Below are 14,105 nucleotides of genomic sequence, written 5' to 3'. Positions count from 1 at the left end.
CATATATCTATACAGATATGTACATACACACAAACATATATCTATACCCATACACACACATATACACGCATATATCTATACCCACACACACACACATATATCTATACACATACATATAGCTATATACACACACACACATATACACACATACACACACACACACACACACACACGTCTGAAATGGTATAGGGTTTCCTGCCTGAGCGGGGAGTTGGACTAGATGACCTCCAAGGTCCCTTCCAACTTATTATTATTATTATTACAATACAATAATGGAGACAATGTATTAAACTAAGATAAACCCCAGGATAAATTCACCGTAACAGGGAGCCACATAGAATTGCAACGGGACAGATGTTATCGTTCGATGGCCAAGGCAGCCGACTATCTCACAACCTCTGGTGCGGCTGTGGTGGGACCATTCCAGGTGCCTTGGAAAATCCCGAGGAGGCATTCTTAAACCGCGAAAAGTCCCAATTTCGCATCGGTGCCCCGATCGGGATTCCCAGATCTGACCTACCTTGAACGCCTCAAAGATCCTTTTGAAGAAGATGAAATTGGGATCGTAGATCTCCGGCTCCTCGGTGACGTACTCGATTTCCACGGCCGCGTCGCTGCCCGATTCTTCCCCGTGTCCCTTGGCAGCCGGGGAAACCTGGTTGCTTTTGGAAGAGGCGGTTTGCTTCTTTTTTTTCTTCCGGTTGCGTCGCTTGCGGTTTTTCTGTTCAGGGGAACCGAGAAAGGGACACACGGACATCAGTCGGTGGCACCGGGTAGCTTTCCGGAAAAACATCCCAGCTGTTAGGAAGAGATTCCCAGAATTTCTCCCAGATGAGCGATCCGCTGCGGCGGGCGGTGGAGGCGGTGGGTGGCCCTGCGGGCGGGCGGGGAGGTTTTTGGGTACTCTGCCTCTAAAAGGTTCACCATCACTGCTACAGGGTTTCCTGCTTGAGCAGGGGGTTGGTCTAGAAGACCTCCAAGGTCCCTTTCAACTCTATCCTCCTCCTCCTCACCACCGCCTTTCATGATCACCAAGGTGTCTCCTGCCAGATGTTTTTCCTGCAAAAGGAAGCAACCCGATCTCGCAGCTACGGCCTCTCCCAAGTTCTCGCCGACTCGGCCCGATGTCTCCTCACCTCTTTCTTGGACATGGCCGAAGCGTCGTCTTCGGCATCCGAGGCAGACATGCCAGCCAGCACCCTCAAGTCAGTCTCCATGTCATCGTCTGCAAAGAGGGCACGATTTGGGGGTGGGGGGAGGGAGGGAAAAAATGGGAGGAAACACCCCCCCCCGGGGAAGATTATAAACTTGCAAGCTCGACCATCTTTCCCAAACTTGGGACGCTTTCCAGATGGGGAGGGAGGGAAATTCCTGAATTTTGTAGGGTGGGAGCACTTGCATAACGCCCAGCGTATCTGCACGGTCTCCTGGCTGGGGAATGCTGGTCTAATGCAACCCGTTTGCCACTGCAGGCAGTCCTCAACTTACAACCGTTCATTTAGCGACCGTGGAAAGTTACGACGGCATTGGGGGGAAAAAGGGACATATGGCCGTTTTTTCACACTTACGGCCGCTGCGGCATCCCCATGGTCACGCGATCAAAATTCGGATGCTTGGCAGCCGATTCATACTGATGACGGTCGCAGTGACCGGGGGGTGTGTGTGTGTGTGTGTGTCACATGATCCTCTAAGTCAATGGGGAAAAGCCAGATTCGCTTAACGGCCGTGCCACTAACTTATCAACTGCAGCGATTCACTTATTATCAACCGAGGCAACAAAAGTAAAATGGGGACAAAACTCCAATGTCTCACTTAGCGACAGAAATGTTGGGCTCAATTGTGGCCGTAAGTCGAGGACTACCTGTGTTCTGCAACAGCCAGCTAACAAGGAAGGTAGCAAAGGTGGAATGTGAAAAGCCAGGATGGACCCTCTTTAGAAATTCACATCTATACAGGGGGTCCTCGGCTTACAGGAGTTCATTTAGTGACTGTTCAGAGCTACGACGGCACTGGGAAAAGGGACTTACGACCGTTTTTCACTCTTATGGCCTTCGCAGCATCCCCAGGGTCATGTGATCAAAATTCAGATGCTGGGGCAACGGGCTCATAATTACGACGGTTGGAGAGTCCCGGGGTCATGTGATCCCCTTTTGTGACCTCCTTCTGACAAGCAAAGTCCATGGGGAAAGCCAGACTCACTTAAAAATAACTGTGTTACTAACTTAACCACGATTCATTTAACAATTGTGGCAAGTCGTTAAAACGGGCTAAAATTCACCGGTCTCGCTTAGCGACAGAAAGTTTGGGCTCAACTGTGGTCATAATTCAAGGTCTACTCGTAGCTATGCAGCTAATTGCTTTCGACTGGAAAGATTCTGTTTACGGGCAAAGAACCATAGAAAAAAACCTAATCAGAAGCAATTCCAGGCGCCATTCTATGGGCTGACTTTAATCTCTGGGAATGACATTAACCCGGCCAATCTATTTATTTTCATGGTTACCATGAGGCCTAGGAACCTTTTTTTTTTTTAAAAAAGGAAAGATTCCAAGTCCGGCTCCAGCGACGTCATTCCGTAACCCATCTCTCTCTATAGCGGGGATGGGTGTCTCCGAACTAGACTTCCCAGGAACCCTACGTCTGATCTTTTACCTGTGGCGCCGGGTACAGCGGTCAGCTCTTCCTGACGGATCTCCTTAAGCTGAAGGATCTTTTCCAAGGCTTGAGGGATTTTGGGGCCCACCCCGGAGTCGTCGATCTGGAAGGGTCAAAAATCGACACTCAACAAGGATTAGAATCGGTCCGCGCATTTGATGCGTGCAAAACAGTTCAGCTTTGGCTATAATTTTCTTTTAGGAAAGCAGCGGGCGAGGAGAAAAGAGCTTTCAGCCGATGGGGTGGGCAAACTTTGCGATGAATCAAGACTTAAGAACCCTGTGGGCAAGAGGACACAAAGAATTTTACCACGCAGGTAAACTCCCAGTGAGCCACGGGCCAGCTTCCAGGCGCACGTGGTACAAGAGCACACCAGATTTGACGCACAACGTGTTCCATGCAGCAGGGGTCTCCAACATCCCGGGCTGTGGACCGGTACTGGTCCGCGGCACGCCAGCAACCGGTCCGCACAAACAAGCAAAGCCCCATCCGTGGGATGCAGGCAGTACACAAAACCACACCTCCTCCCGGTCCACGGAAAAACCTCTCTCCACGGAACCGGTCTCTGGTGGTGGCCAAAAGGTTGGGGACTTCTGCCATACAGTATCAACCTTGTGAATTCTCTCAAGCTTCCTCTTTCCGCTGTGTGTTCACGATGGACGGTGATTCGTATTGATACGTAGGTACGTACGTAGGTATATAGTACGTCTCCATGCGTGTTGTGTGCGTGTACACTTTTGAGAGCAGGCAACGGGATTTCATTTTTCACGTGTGCCAGTGTGCCCCACAGTAAAAAAAACGACAATAAAGGTTATCTTATCTCAGCGATGGCGAACCTTTTAAGAGTGCCCAAACTGCAAATCAAAACCCTCTTATCTATCGTCGGGTGCCGGGTGGGTGTGGCCCATTGGGTGGTCGTGGCCCATTGGGTGGGCGTGGCTGAGGTGGTAACGGCAGACTGGGTGGGACTAAAAAGTTCAATCAATCAATTCCAACTTTGCGAGATCGTTTTCCCCCCCCCGCGAGAAGTTGAAATTGATTGATTGAAACTTTTCTCTCTTTTTGACCACACAGCGGCGGAGGCCAAAAGCAAAAAGGTTTTATAAAATGTAGCTGAAGACTTAGGAGCGGGGCGACGGCGTGCGTGCCCACAGAGAGGGCTCTGCGTGCCACCTGTGTGGCACGCGTGCCACAGGTTCACCACCACAGTCTTATCATCTTATCTTATCATCTTATCTTATCTTATCTTTCCTTGAACTTAAATGGCAGACAAAATTCTTAGGCAGTTTCCGAATAATTGAATTGAATTGAATTGATTAAATTTATATGTCGCCCTTCTCCCTAAGGACTCAGGGCGGCTCACAACAATAAAAAAGTTAATAACACAAAATACAAAATTTAAAAAAGAATTAAACAATAAATGTAATAAATACATAACAATTAACCCAATAAAACCAAATTTAAAACTAGAGTCAATCCAGGCCCGATTGTTGGAACATCAACATTGAATCCCATTCCCACTCAGAGCTGAGGTTATCAACACCTGGCTGTTTCTCCCCCCCCTTCCTCCCTTATCTACAGATAGCTCCATTTATCCTCCTACAAACTGAATGAATGTATGCATGAATGAATGAATGAACAAACGAACTAATTTCTTTCCCCTCCATTGGTCACCTCTGGCTATAAACGGACTTACCTCCCGACTGTCTTCTCCAGGAGGAGGTGGGGGGCCACGGGGTCTTGAGCTCCCTGTTCCGATGGGGGAGCTGGAAGCGGGGCTTACTAGAAGAGGGAAAGCCAGACTCAAAATTAGCTGAAGCAATAGCACTCCGGTCATTTCCTTGCTTCAGAGACAAAGCAGGCAACATCATCAGTGCTAGAAGGGACTGGAGTTTGCTCTCAACTCTGAAGCAACAGCCTAATCAAGGAATCACCAAGAAGAAACCCGCCCACGCTGTGACACGGCAAGCCACTCGTATAAGGTAAAGGTAAAGGTTCCCCCGCACATGCGTGCTAGTCGTTTCCGACTCTAGGGGCCGGTGCTCATCTCCGTTGCAAAGCCGAAGAGCCAGCGCTTGTCCGAGGACGTCTCCGTGGTCACGTGGCCGGCACGACTGGATGCCAAAGGCGCAAGGAACGCTGTTACCTTCCCACCGTAGTGGTCCATGTTTTTCTACTTGCAGTTTGACGTGCTTTCGAACTGCTAGGTTGGCAGAAGCTGGGACGAATAACAGGCGCTCACTCTGTTGCGCGGCACTCGGGATTCGACCCGCCAAACTGCCGACCTTCTGATCGACAAGCTCAGCGTCCTAACCCACTGAGCCACCGCGTCCCTGCCACTCTTATATAAATCGTGAAAACCCCGCTCCCCTCCAGCACTGATGATGTTCCCTAGCTGGGTCATGAAACGTCTGCAAGAAAACAGCCAAGCTCAGAGAGCCCCAAGGACCCCCCCCCAGTCCTTTTCCTCCTTTCCCCAAACTCCTCTCCCTTCCAGCACTGAGCTTGTTACCTAGTTGGGTCATGAAACGTCTGCAAGAAAACAATCAAGCTCAGAGAGCACTAAGGATCCCCAGTCCCTTCTCGGTCTTGAATTGTTTTGGAACAACTGGGGTGTGGGGTGTACACACACACACACACACACACACACACACACAAAACACCTATCTCCGAAAACTGCTTTTCCTAAGGCAAAGAATCTGAGCCTCCTGTCCTGGCTCAAAAGGACTTACATCTGGGGAGGCCTTGAGGTCTTGGGCCCAGATCAGGAACTGTCCGAGGTACCGAAGAGGCCAGCTTTGGCATCTCCTGGTGGCGCGCTTGCTCCATTAGGACAGCAGCCTACGGTGGGGGTGGGGAAGGGGAAAGGGGGTGAGAAAAAGAGAGGAGAGTCAAGCCTGGTTCAGCACTGCACAACTTTTCCATTCAGCTTTTGACCCACCACTTAGGTATGGCTGGAAAAATGTCTATGGAGGTTCTCTGTCCTCCAGGTGTCCCAAAGTTGCTTTTTTTTTCTTTCCTTTTTTCAGGAGGCAACTGGACTGTCTTGTTTCTCTTCGAAGACCTTTCGCTTCTCATCCAGGAAGCTTCCTCCGCTCTGACTGGATGGTGGGGAAACGGAAGGATTTCTGTTCCTTGCAGACGGCTGGTCGTTTGCCCTTCTGTCAGAGAGTCGTCGAGCGTCGTTGGGAGGTTTATCTGCGTGCTCAAGGGCACAGTGCAAATGGGTGGGGAGCTCTCATCATCTCTCTCCGGTCTACAACATGGTCCTTTCAATAGTTCCAAGAAGGCTCCACACCCACTTGCACCACTGAGGATACAAATCAATGTCCAAGTGGCCTCAACGACTCTCTAAAAGAAGGCAAATGACCAGCCATCTGCAAGGAGTATAAATCCTTCCATTCCCCACCGTCCAGTCACGAGTTCCCACTTTGGGGTCCTTGGCACTCTCTGTGCTTGGTGGTTTTTCTTGCGGGCGTTTCGTTGCCAAACCGGATCTGCAAGGGAACCAACCAAGCTCAGAGAGCACCAAAGACCACGCGGACCGCCTTGTCTTTCTCCTGCTCCTCCAGGACTTCAGCGCCAAGGAAGTCCCAGGCGCACCGAGGCAAGCTGGGGATTATGCGACAGAATGTGGCAGGCTGGACTTCCTAGGTGGGAAGGGACACATTCCAGATTGTTAAGAGGAGTGTCAAAAGCTTGGGGGGGGGTGTCAAAAGAGGACTCAGCCTAGCATCCCTACGTAGCCCCAAAATGGACCACGTCCAACTTCTCCTGAATTCCACTGACCCGTTTCGAGAGCCCAAACAGTACCGTCCACTAGTTGAGTAGAATAGAATAACAAGAGTCGGGAGGGACCTTGTAGGTCATCTAGTCCAACCCCACCCCCCACCCCCCAAAAAGGAGGAGAGCCTACTACACCAATTCTGACAAGAGTAAATTCTTGGTCTTTCGCACCTGACAGAATAAGAGGCCACTCAGTCCAGATATTTTGCATGAGAGATAGAGGGTGAAGACAGCTCCTCCCTAACCATTCACGGAGTCTAATACAGATGCAGAGGCAAGATTCTCTCCACAGGTGTGGAAACAATAAAAAAACCCTCAGCTTGGAAAAACAAAAACAAAACACTGTGTCATTGTTTTCGGGTTTGGGGGCCTGACAGATTGTAAGAGCCAGGGTGGAAGAAAACTGAAGGACACCGAATTAGGGAAGGCTGCTGATGAGCTGTTGCCCGCATACACGGGGGGGGGGGGGCACACATACACAAACACACCTGTGCACCTCTAAAGCAAACCGTGTCGTTACCTGCTTGCCTCTCTCTTCCTGTTGGATCAACATGGCGGCCTGCTGCTGAGCCAGCTTCAGCCGCTCCTCTTCGGGCAACGAGGAAGGATCCACCACCGCCTGCATGCGGAGAGGCCCACCCAAGGTGGGGGGTGGTGGAGGGGGTCCCACACCCATGGGGAAGTTGAGGCCCATGCCAGGAGGAGGGGGAGGGGGAGGCTGCATGGGGGGCATGCCCATTGGAGGTGGGGGCAAAGGAATGCCTGGGACCTGAATGAAGAGAGAAAAGCGTTACTCACAAAAAGGATCTCTTGGGCTTGCTTGCAGCGCAAATCAATGTGCTTAGCAATAGCCTTCATTCTATGTATATGCCTGCTTATTAGGGCTTTCGGGGGGCCCCAAGCGGCATTTTTACAAAGTCAGCTTATTGCCCCCCAACAATCTGGGTCCTCATTTTACCTACCTCGGAAGGATGGAAGGCTGAGTCAACCTTGAGCCTGGTGGGGGATGGGGGTCCGAACCTGGCCACTTTAAGACTTGTGGACTTCAACTCCCAGAACTCCGGGAGTTGAAGTCCACAAGAGTTGCCACGTTTAGAGACTTTTAGCTCCATGCTGATTGAGGAATTCTGGGAACTGAAGTGCACGAGCCTTAAAAGTGGCTGTTACAATCATTTATTTATTTATTTATTTATTTATTTATTTATTTATTTGTTTATTTGTTTTTATATACCACCCTTCTCCCGAGGGACTCGGGGCGGTGTACAGAGCAAGGTAGGTATACAATTAAACAATAGTAATTAAACAATAGTTACCGTTCAAAATCGGGGCAAAAAAGGAACTTATAACTTGGTCCTTGCAGTTACGGTCACCGCCAGCAACCCCACTGTCGCGTGATCAAGGTTTGCTTAACGACGGCGTGGTTCGTTTCACGACCACCGTGATTGGCTTAATCACCGTGGAAAAAATAGGTTGTAAAATTCAGCCTTGCTTAATAACAGAAATGGTCCCAGATGTGGTCATAAGTTGAGGATTACCTGAACAATTAAGCCTCGCAAATATTCTGTGTAGCCCTGACACCCAATTTTTCTCAAACAAATAACTGAAGACTCAACGTGCAGAAAAAAATACCACGCTACAGAGCTACCACGTTTTCCCAAAAAGAAGACCGGATCTTAAATTAATTTTTGTTCCAAAAGACGCATTAAGGCTTATTTTCTGGTTAGGGCTTATATTCAGGGAAATACGGTACTAAATGCGTCCGTCTGGCTGACGATCTTAACTGGGACTTATTTTGGGGGTGGGTCCTGAAAAATCATGCTAGGGCTTATTTTTCCAGTTGGGTTTTATTTCCGAGGAAACACGATAGTCCTCGATTTACGTTTCGTTTACTGACGGTTGGAAGTTACAAGCGTAGTCTGGGAAAAAGGGACTTACGACTGTTCCTCACATTTACAACCCCTGGAGCATCCTCAAAGTCTCAAAATTTGGGCGTTGGGCAACTGACATGTATGTAACACGGTGGTCACGTGATCCCCCGTGTGCAATCTGCCCAGCTTTGCTTCTGACAAGTGAATTCAGTGGGGGAAGCCAGATTTAACAACTGCAGGGAGTCATTTAAATAAAAATAATAATAATAATAATAAACCTTTATTGTCAAAGTACAACATATGTACATTGAGATTAGCTGAGCCTAATTGTGGCAAAAAAAGTGATAAAATGGGCTAAACTCTCTTAAAAACAGCCCTGGAAACTTGGGGGTGGGGTGTCAATTTTGGTCATAAATCGAGGATTATTTATACAATTTTCCATCTTCGCTCCCCGCAAAGGACTTACCTGTCCTGGCAAGGGAGGGGGGGCTGAGCTGTCTCCATCATCTCCTCTCAGAACAGGCCTGGTAAGTAGAATCCCAGTCTGTTTTTTTAAAAAAAGAAAAAATATGGGAGGGAATAAATCAGCTAATTGCCCTTCTCAACTTGAAACCTGCAATATTTCTCTCTAGCAGAAGTGATGGTCTAGGTTACAGGGGTAGGCAACCTTGGCTGTTTTAGGACTCGTGGACTTCAACTCCCAGAATTCCTCAGCCAGCCTGGCTCAGCATGGAAACCTCTCCCTTTCCCCTCAGCATGGCTGGCTCAGGAATTCTGGGAGTTGAAGTCCACGAGTCACAAAAGAGCCATGGTTGCCCACCCCTGCCCCAATGGATCTTTTGGATGAAAAATTAACATAAGACCCGGTCTTATTTTGTGGGAAGTATAGGCGGCTCCGCCAGGATGGCTGGGCTTCCCATCACTTTGCCTCCTCCGCTTGCCACGGACGATGCTGAACATTGATGCTGAACCTTAATCCATTTTCTGCACTCAAGGCATCGTAGACTGATCAAACGGATCCCGGATCCAATATGACCTATGCGCACAGCTGCATATAGGTTTAGGGCAGGGGTAGGCAACCTTGGCTCTTTTATGACTTCAACTCCCAGAATTCCTGAGCCAGCCACGCTGAGGGGAAAGAGAGAAGTTTCCATGCTGAGCCAGGCTGGCTGAGGAATTCTGGGAGTTGAAGTCCACAAGTCCTAAAACAGCCAAGGTTGCCTACCTCTGGTTTAGGATAGTGTTCAAGCAGCCAAGCATTGAGAAACACTGGTCCAGGATGTCAAATGGTTTGGGGTGTCATATAGGGAAATGTTAGAGTTTAACCCCATAGATGCCAAGTCTTTTCCAATCTGGGGCAGCCCAGATGTTTCTCAAAGCACATCTGGAAGATACCATTTGGAAAGAGGGCTGCTGAGAGAAGGCCCATACGTTTCAAATGTTCAGCATGTAAAAATCTAATTTCAAACCTAAAAAGTTCCTACTCTGCTTGAATTTGCTCTTATTTGCTCGAAGAGTGTTTGTAACAACCACCTAACATAACATACAGCTTTTCTAGATGTTCCTTTACCAAAATGTTGCTTTCTTAGCACCTGAAATTCAACTTTCTTCTTGAAGTGAGTGGATTACATTAATATAATCCTAGTTTATAGACTCTATCTGCCTATACTCAGATTCCCCGGTGATTCGGCCTTCAATAATAATAATAATAATAATAATAATAATAATAATAATAATAATAATAATAATAATAATAATAATAACAACAACAACAAAACAATAATAATAATAATAATAATAACAACAAGTTGGAAGGGACCTTGGAGGTCATCTAGTCCAACCCCCTGCTCAGGCAGGAAACCCTATACCATTTCAGGCAAATGGCTGTCCAGTCTCTTCTTAAAAACTTCCAGTGTTGGAGCATTCACAGCTTCTGGAGGCAAGGAGTTCCACTGGTTAATTGTTCTAACTGTCAGGAAGTTTCTCCTTAGTTCTAGGTTGCTTCTCTCCTTGACTAGTTTCCATCCGTTGCTTCTTGTCCTGCCTTCAGGTGCTTTGGAGAATAGCTTGACTCCCTCTTCTTTGGGGCAGCCCCTGAGATATTGGAACACTGCTATCATGACACCCCTCACTCTTCTCTTCGTTAAACTACACATACCCAATTCCAGCAACCGTTCCCTATATGTTTTAGCCACCAGTCCCCCAATCATCTTTCTTGCTCTTCTCTGTACCCTTTCTAGAGTCTCGACATCTTTTTTACATCGTGGTGACAAAAACTGGATGCAGTATTCCAGGTGTGGCCTTACCAAAGCATTGTAAAGTGGTATTAGTACTTCACTTGATCTTGATTCTATCCCTCTGTTAATGCAGCCTAGCACTAACAAAGGGATAGAATCAAGATCAAGTGACCTGCCAGCCAATTACAGTAAAATAATAATAATAACAATTAACTGTTGCTTTTTTTGTGATCCAAGAAATAAGGCTTCACCTGAAGCGTGTATGTTTGTAGCCGTTCCACCAGCTCTTCACGGCTACCTGGAAGGGAACAAAAATGAAATAATTCAGAGATGATGCTGTATAACAAGAAGGAAGATTAATCAGCCTTCTCTAACCTATCATTCTCCGTACAGGTTGGAGAAAAATTCTCAAGTTCTCCAGGAAAAAAAAAATGTGTCGCAGCAAAACCAAACCAACCACATCAGGACTTCTTCGCATGATAAGCTAATTGGGTCACTACAAGTAGCCCCGAACTTCTGACTGGTTAGGACCCCCCCCCCCCCAAAAAGGTATATGTAGTCGACTTACAACATTTCGCTTTGTGGCCGTTCAAAGTTACGGCATTGAAAAAAGTGATTTATGACTTGATTTTTTTTTTCACACTTGTGACCGTTGCAGCATCCCCACGCGATCAAAATTCAGATGCTTGGCAACTGATTCGTACGGAGGACCGGAGGTCACGTGATCACCTTTCGTGACGTTCCAACAAGCGACATCAATGGCAAAGCCGGATTCGCTTAACAACCACATGACCATTTTAACAAGGGCGGTGATTTCACTTTACAACTATGGAAAGAGAAGGTTGTAAAACGGGGCAAAATTCCCTGAACAAAAATGTCTGCCTTAGCCACAGAAAGGTTGGGTTCAATTGTGGTCATTGAGGACTACCTGTACTTAGGATCCAGTTTTTGAAATTCCAATGGCCAGAGCTGTATTTTGGGGGGTGCTCAGCAGCTGGTGCGAGCTCAGCCACGCGGCCACGTTTTACAACAGTTTTAGCCAAAAAAAAAAACACGGCATTTAGTCCTTGAGAACAAACTCATACGAAGCCAGAAACAAGACGATTTAAGTGCCGCCTAAGCAAAGAAGCTTGAAGTGGGCAGTGGATCACCTGGCAAGCTGCTGCAAGAAGATCAACCAGACTGAGACACGACAAAGTAGGGTAGCAACCATGGCGCATTGGAAGCTCTGCAAGAAATATCATTTGCCTGCAAGTGAGAACTTTGGGGGGGGGGAGTAACCCTAACATAGGGAAAATCATAGTAAAGTACTCTGGGAGATTAGAATTGAAAGAGGCAGATTCAAACACAGAGTGGTGAGGACGGCCGAAAAGATCATTGGCAGTTCCCTCCCTCCCTCCCATCCAGGACATAGCACAGAAGCGTTGTTTGAACAGGGTCCGTAAGATTATCTGGGACGCTACCCATCCTCTTCACAACCTTTTTTCCTTGTTCCCTTCTGGGAGGAGGGGGCTTCGTGGTATCCAGTAGCAGAACATCCAGATTCAACCATAGTTTCATTCCATACAGCAATTAACCTTGTGAACTCTCAGGCTTCCTCCTTCCGTTATATATTCAGGATGTACAATATTTAATATTTGTGATATATACATATATATATATATATATATATATATATATATATATATATATATATATATATACATACATATACACATATATATACACACACACACACACATACATATATACATATATATATGTATTTATGTATGTATGTATATATATATATATATATATATATATATATATATATATGTGTGTGTGTGTGTGTGTGTGTGTGTAGGGGTGTGGGTCTATACATATGTTGTATGTTTTAGGTGTCTGTCATGTATGTGTTTCATTTTGACAGCGGGCAGCTAATTTCATTTTTGATGTGTGCCATTGTCCCCACAGTAAAAAATGACAATAAAGATTATCTTATCTAACACATAACACTCCAGAAATGAAGGTAAGAAAGACAAAAAAAAGGTCTGGATACTGGAGGTGGCAGTACCTGAAGAAGAGAAAGAACTCAGGGGGGGGGGGAATATAAAGACCTATCAACAAAAGGGGGATGGACTAGATGGCCTCGAGAGACCCACCCCACCCCACTTCCACGTTTATTTTCCCCCACGGGGTATCGTTGATGAACGGTCTGGGGAGGGGAAGGTTGGCTTTTGCCACGAAGCGCCTTCGAGGAAACCCGCCCTACCCGTGTTTGGCTTCCCGCGATGGCCTGTTCACACGACACTACGAACGGCCCAACCCAGGACCACCTGGCCTCCAAATCCGGTATCCCAGACCGCCGCGGCCCACCTCACCCTGAGTCGGAGCCCCGATCTCGGCCAGCTTGGCCTGCAGCTCGTTGGGCGACCAGGCTCCGTATCCTGGCAACGGCAGGTCCCCCGCCTTGGGAGGCTCGGAGTGTCCCTCGGACGCCATCTTCTCTCCTCGCTCGAATCGATTGCGGGAGACCCCGCGCGGCCACCGTAGGCGCGGCGGAGACCCTGAGGCGTCCAATCAGCGCCGCAGAGCGACCGTCCACCTCTTGTCCCTTGCAGCCAATGAGGGAGCCAGCTCGGGTTTTTTTTAACGATAACCAATCCAGGAGCTTGACTAGAATCGGGGAGGGATGAAGAGGACGAATAGGAAGCGCATAGCCTTCTGGGAGTTGTGGTCTCTTGAGGCTGGCTAGTCAAAAGCTCAATTACTGAACTGCCTCGCGCTTGGGGCGGCTGTGATCCAGTTGGATAATGTCCAGCGCGTGCTTCTTTATTATATATGTGTGCGTGTGTGTGTATATGTATGTGCGTGTGTATATATATATATATATATATATATATATATGTATATGTATATATATATGTATGTATATATATACATATATATATATATATATATATATATATATAGAGAGAGAGAGAGAGAGAGAGAGAGAGAGAGAGAGAGAGAGAGGTGTGTGTGTGTCTTGAGTGTTTTGAGCACCTCGTGGACCCAAATATTTATTTATTTTTATTTATTTTTTATTTTAATCCCATTTATATCCCGCCCTTCTCCGAAGACTCAGGGCGGCTTACAATGTAAGCAGAAACCAATGTGCTTAGCAATATGGGCAAAATCTTTTGTTACTCGTCCCAGCTTCTGCCAACCTAGCAGTTCGAAAGCACATAAAAAAAATGCAAGTAGAAAAATAGGGACCACTCCGGTGGGAAGGTAACCGCGTTCCGTGCGCCTTTGGCGTCCAGTCATGCCGGCCACATGACCACGGAGACGTCCTCGGACAAGCGCTGGCTCTTCGGCTTTGAAACGGAGATGAGCAACGGCCCCTAGAGTTGGAAACGACTAGCACGCATGTGCAGGGGAACCTTTACCTTTTGTGTGTGTGTGTGTGTAAATTTTTTTGGATTGCTAAGGAAGAATTAAAGGGAGACTAAGGAGGCAATAAGATTTGTCCTGTGTTTGGGGCCTAGCAAGGTATTCTAAAATACTTAACACTTAATACACACACACACACACACA

The 14,105-nt window shown here is 47.4% G+C and overlaps 1 protein-coding gene across 2 annotated transcripts in view; it reads right to left on the bottom strand.

The window, feature by feature from the left end:
* SF3B2 (splicing factor 3b subunit 2) overlaps window positions 1-13,058 on the bottom strand; it is a 28,412-nt gene extending 15,354 nt beyond the window's left edge. The window contains exons 1-9 of one of the 2 annotated variants that reach the window (XM_081340989.1): window positions 12,908-13,058; window positions 10,796-10,842; window positions 8,774-8,851; window positions 6,960-7,208; window positions 5,386-5,494; window positions 4,350-4,435; window positions 2,651-2,756; window positions 1,137-1,225; window positions 521-721 (exon numbers count right to left, since the gene is read on the bottom strand). In XM_081340989.1, coding sequence (XP_081197115.1) covers window positions 521-721; window positions 1,137-1,225; window positions 2,651-2,756; window positions 4,350-4,435; window positions 5,386-5,494; window positions 6,960-7,208; window positions 8,774-8,851; window positions 10,796-10,842; window positions 12,908-13,028 — 1,086 coding nt within the window. In that variant the 5' untranslated portion in view covers window positions 13,029-13,058. The remainder of the gene's footprint in view (window positions 1-520; window positions 722-1,136; window positions 1,226-2,650; window positions 2,757-4,349; window positions 4,436-5,385; window positions 5,495-6,959; window positions 7,209-8,773; window positions 8,852-10,795; window positions 10,843-12,907) is intronic. The other variant, XM_081340990.1, reaches the window with a different exon arrangement.
* Window positions 13,059-14,105: the final 1,047 nt, after the last annotated feature.

Source organism: Vipera berus (assembly GCF_964194415.1).
Source record: "Vipera berus genome assembly, chromosome: 16".
NCBI lineage: Eukaryota > Metazoa > Chordata > Lepidosauria > Squamata > Viperidae > Vipera > Vipera berus.
The sequence above is the reverse complement of the archived record's forward strand: the minus strand, read 5'-3'. Positions and strand labels throughout refer to the sequence as shown.